General features: G+C 33.7%; 1 protein-coding gene across 1 annotated transcript; it reads left to right on the top strand.

Moving 5' to 3' along the window:
- Positions 1-271: 271 nt before the first annotated feature.
- LOC309831499 (protein LEG1 homolog) lies at positions 272-3,639 on the top strand (the record flags this gene model as incomplete). The annotated part of the gene is made up of 4 exons (XM_082668712.1): positions 272-389; positions 709-893; positions 1,784-1,884; positions 3,393-3,639. The coding sequence occupies 4 exons, from the start codon at positions 272-274 to the stop codon at positions 3,637-3,639; spliced, it is 651 nt and encodes a 216-aa protein (XP_082524838.1).
- Positions 3,640-3,979: the final 340 nt, after the last annotated feature.

Here is a 3,979-nt window from a genome sequence, read left to right as displayed (position 1 = left end):
GGCTTGCGGGCTCTAGAGTGCAGGCTCAGTAGTTGTGGCGCTTGGGCTTAGTTGCTCAGTGGCATGTGGGATCTTCCTGGACCAGGGCTCGAACCCATGTCCCCTGCATTGGCAGGCAGATTCTCAACCACTGCGTCACCAGGGAAGCCCTGGGTTTCTGTTTATTAATTTTTTTACAACAGTGATGGGAAGGCTGACACAATTCTTTATAAGAAAAATATTTTGTGCATTTCTGTAAACCTAACGTATCTAGTATATCTACAGCTTAAAAATGAGCCTTGTAGACCCAGCCCTTGATCCTTTCTCTTTAGCTGATCCCACCCAAAGGGCAGACTGTGGCCATGAATATGGGGATCATCTATGTATCTCTGTGGACAGTTGGTGGGCTGGTGAGTTTAAGGTAACAATCAAAACTCAAATTGATGACCTTTCCTCAACGAATCAATTCAATCTAGAATCCCAATTATAGAAACAAAAATAGAAATGAGAACTACTGCTTTTACAAAAAAAAAAAAGGAAAAATCTCTTTGACCCAAATATTGTGAATGTTTTGACATGAGGTTTTAGACACTATTTTAAAAATTAGTAGTTAATTTATCCAATTATGAAAATATCAATTAGAGAAAACTAGTAACCTCAAAACTTGCTTTAAATACATGGGACAAAAGTAGGAATTTGTAATACATTAATAACTTTTTGTTTATACAGACCTTAATTATTATCTCTCTGCAATACCCTTCCTTGCTATGGTTGATTCTGGCATAATGCGAATATCATCAGACAATGTCATCTTTCTGCCACCATCCAAGGATCAGATGAATTTTTGTTATAATGTTTCTAGCTGTTACTCATCCTTTCCAGATACAATGAAAAAATGGAATAAATTTTACCAGGTTTTGGCGGGGTTTTTTTTAGGGTTTTAAGTAATACTCTTCGAGAGTAGTCAAGTAAATTTTGAATAATATTTAATGTAAGATTTTTTATGCATCGAACAGTATGTTCCTAAGGAATAAAGTTCTAGTATCTAAATCTTTATTAGGATGACAACAATATTCATATGAGTAGATTACTGCATGACATCATATCTCATTAGCACCCACATTAATATGAAGACTGCCCTATCCATTCTTTTCACACCAAATAAATTATATTCAAAACCTGTAGAAATTATGTCTTCATAGTGCATGTTCATCACATTTTCAGGTCAAGTGAGCAGTAAACTCTATAAATACTACTAGGGAATAGATTGCGGTGAATTTGATCAGCTTATTTGAACTCACTTTATAAACCATCACCTGCGCTGACTAAAATGATAATCTGACAATCAGAATCAAATGTTGATGTCCAAAGTGAAGTGTCACGAGTGAGAGAGTAAATGACCAAAGATCAGGTTTCCCTTTAGAGAACTTGTTCATTATACTGCATATGATTAGGTGAAAATACTCTTATACCTCCTCCCATTTCTGACTTTTAAAACTTTGTGGAAAGTTCATTGCATGGCAAGAGAAAAACAAATAAATGAAATACTACAGTATAAAATTCTGAGCATTTCAAAACCATATGGTTTATTTCTTTCAAATGGATTCAGTAATACTAGTAATTATTATAGCTAATATTAAGCTCTTTGGGGAGAATTAAGCATTAAGTTTTTTATACTTTAACTCTTAAGTGTTCTCCCCTCATTTAGAATATTGAAAAATTATATTTATAAATAGAATTGATTTTCAGAAAGAGAGATTGTTATAATTGCATAAATATTAATAACATTTTCCTTCTTGGATAGCAGGTAAAGTCGTATTCCAGAAACTTTGATGACCTCTTGAAGTACTTATGGGTTGCACATGTCTCATCCCTGAAGGTTGTTCATGAAAAATTTCACAGTAGGTAAGAATGGATCTAAAGTTATTTTTTTAATCTTACACTATCTTTCTATCTTACACTATCTTTTTCACTGAAATGTTTTTCAATTTACCTATATGTCAACCATCGGGAAGTATTATGATAAAGATAAAACTGATAAGAAAACATTTTACTGGATAAAACTTGAAAGTATTTTATAAGTAGGTATATTTCCAGACCAGATGATACAGATAATACAGATATAACATTATTCATTACAAATTAAAAATGAAAATTTCTTTGTCAATAAGAAGAGAAAATGGAATGTAAATTGAAAACAGTATGGAGAGTCCTCAAAATATTAAAAATAGAACTACCATATGATCCAGCAATTTCACTTCTGGGTATTTTTCTGAAAAAAAAATGAAAACACTAATTTGAAAAAAATATATGCACCCCTCATGTTCATTGCAGCATTATTTACACTAGCCAAGACATGGAAACAACTTAAGTGTCCACCGACAGATGAATGGGTAAAGAAAATGTGGTATATATACACGGTGGGATATTATTCAGCCATAAAGATGAAGGAAATTTTGCCATTTGCAATAACATGGATGGACTTTGAGGGCATTACTCTAAGTGAAATAAGTCAGACAGAGAAAGACAAATACTGTGTGACCTCACTTATATGTAGAATCGTTAAAACAAAACAAGACAAAAACAAAACCCCCCAAAAACAAAAACCAAGCTCATAGACACAAAGAACAGATTGGTGGTTGCCAGAGGTGGGAGGTAGGTGAAATGCGGGAAAGGGGTCAAAATGTACAAATTTCTAGTTATAAAATAAATGTCATGAAGACATAATGTACAGCATGGTGACTATAGTTAATGGTATTGTATTGCATATATGAAAGTTTCTAGGAGAGTAGATATTAAAAGTTCTCATCACAAGAAAAAATTTGTAACTGTGTAGGGTGACTAATGTTAACTAGACTTGTGGTGATCATCTTGCAATATACACAAATATCAAATCATTATGTTGTACAACTAAAAAAAAGAGGAAGATTGTCTGTCTAGTATATATCATTAGAAAAAAATATCAAACTACCTGAAAATCAGGAAAAATTCTCTATAGGTTATTTCATTTTTCAGTGGTTACCTGAAATGAAAATCATGTGTTCTTAAAGAGATATCCAAATCCAGCAGAAATTGAAATTGCTAATCCTCTTTGATTTATATCTTTACATTTTGAAACAATGAGAGTTGGTCACATTCCAGAGTTTATGCAAGTAGAGCATGTTTTATGAAAAAGGCAAAACATTTGACTAAAAGTACATATTTTCTGGGATGATAATTTCTAGATTTAAATTCTAAGAACATCTCTTCAAAGTTTCAAATCTAGGGGCTAAATCAATACCATGTTTTTACAGTCTGTAATCTAAAAAGTAGAATAATGTAGTTTTGAAGAAATTAGCTGTTTTGTAAGTTCAGTTGGCAAAGTTCTGAGTTCACTAATTCTAAATGCATACTCCCCCTCACTTGTCTATTAGGTTACAACATTACTCTAAACAAGAAGCAGAGTTTGAAAGCAGCAGGGCTTTGTTTGTGGATTATTTAGCTCCACCCCTCTTCCCTTCAGCTTTGATTAGAACATATGGACTCCAGAAGGGCCTGCCAACACAAATGCTTGTTAGTGGGAATAATGCCCCCTTCATCAGTGACTTTACAGGCTTTCAGAACACAGTCCTGCTTGGTGTAAATTTTCTCCACAAAGTGTATAAGTATACAGGGAAGTGACACAAAGACTTTATTTTTTTGTAAATTCTATATGTTGTGTTGATTTCATAGGTAATGAAATATCATTAGAATCATAATTATGAATCACTACAACAGATCGTCTAAAGAAAGAAATGTTGACTTCCTGTACGTATCTGTTTCAAAGTTTTCACAATAACCTTTGTAGGCTTTTTTTTTTTTAATTTATTCTTGGCTGTGTTGGGTCTTCTTTGCTGCTTGCAGGCTTTCTCTAGTTGTGGCGAGAAGGGGCTACTCTTCGTTGCGGTGCACAGGCTTCTCAGTGCGTTGGCTTCTCTTGTTGTGTAGCACGGGCTCTAGGCGCATGGGCTTCAGTAGTTAC

The sequence above is a fragment of the Grampus griseus genome, assembly GCF_964374135.1.
Source record: "Grampus griseus genome assembly, chromosome: 13".
Taxonomy (NCBI): Eukaryota; Metazoa; Chordata; class Mammalia; order Artiodactyla; family Delphinidae; genus Grampus; species Grampus griseus.
This window is presented reverse-complemented; position numbering and strand designations above follow the sequence as displayed.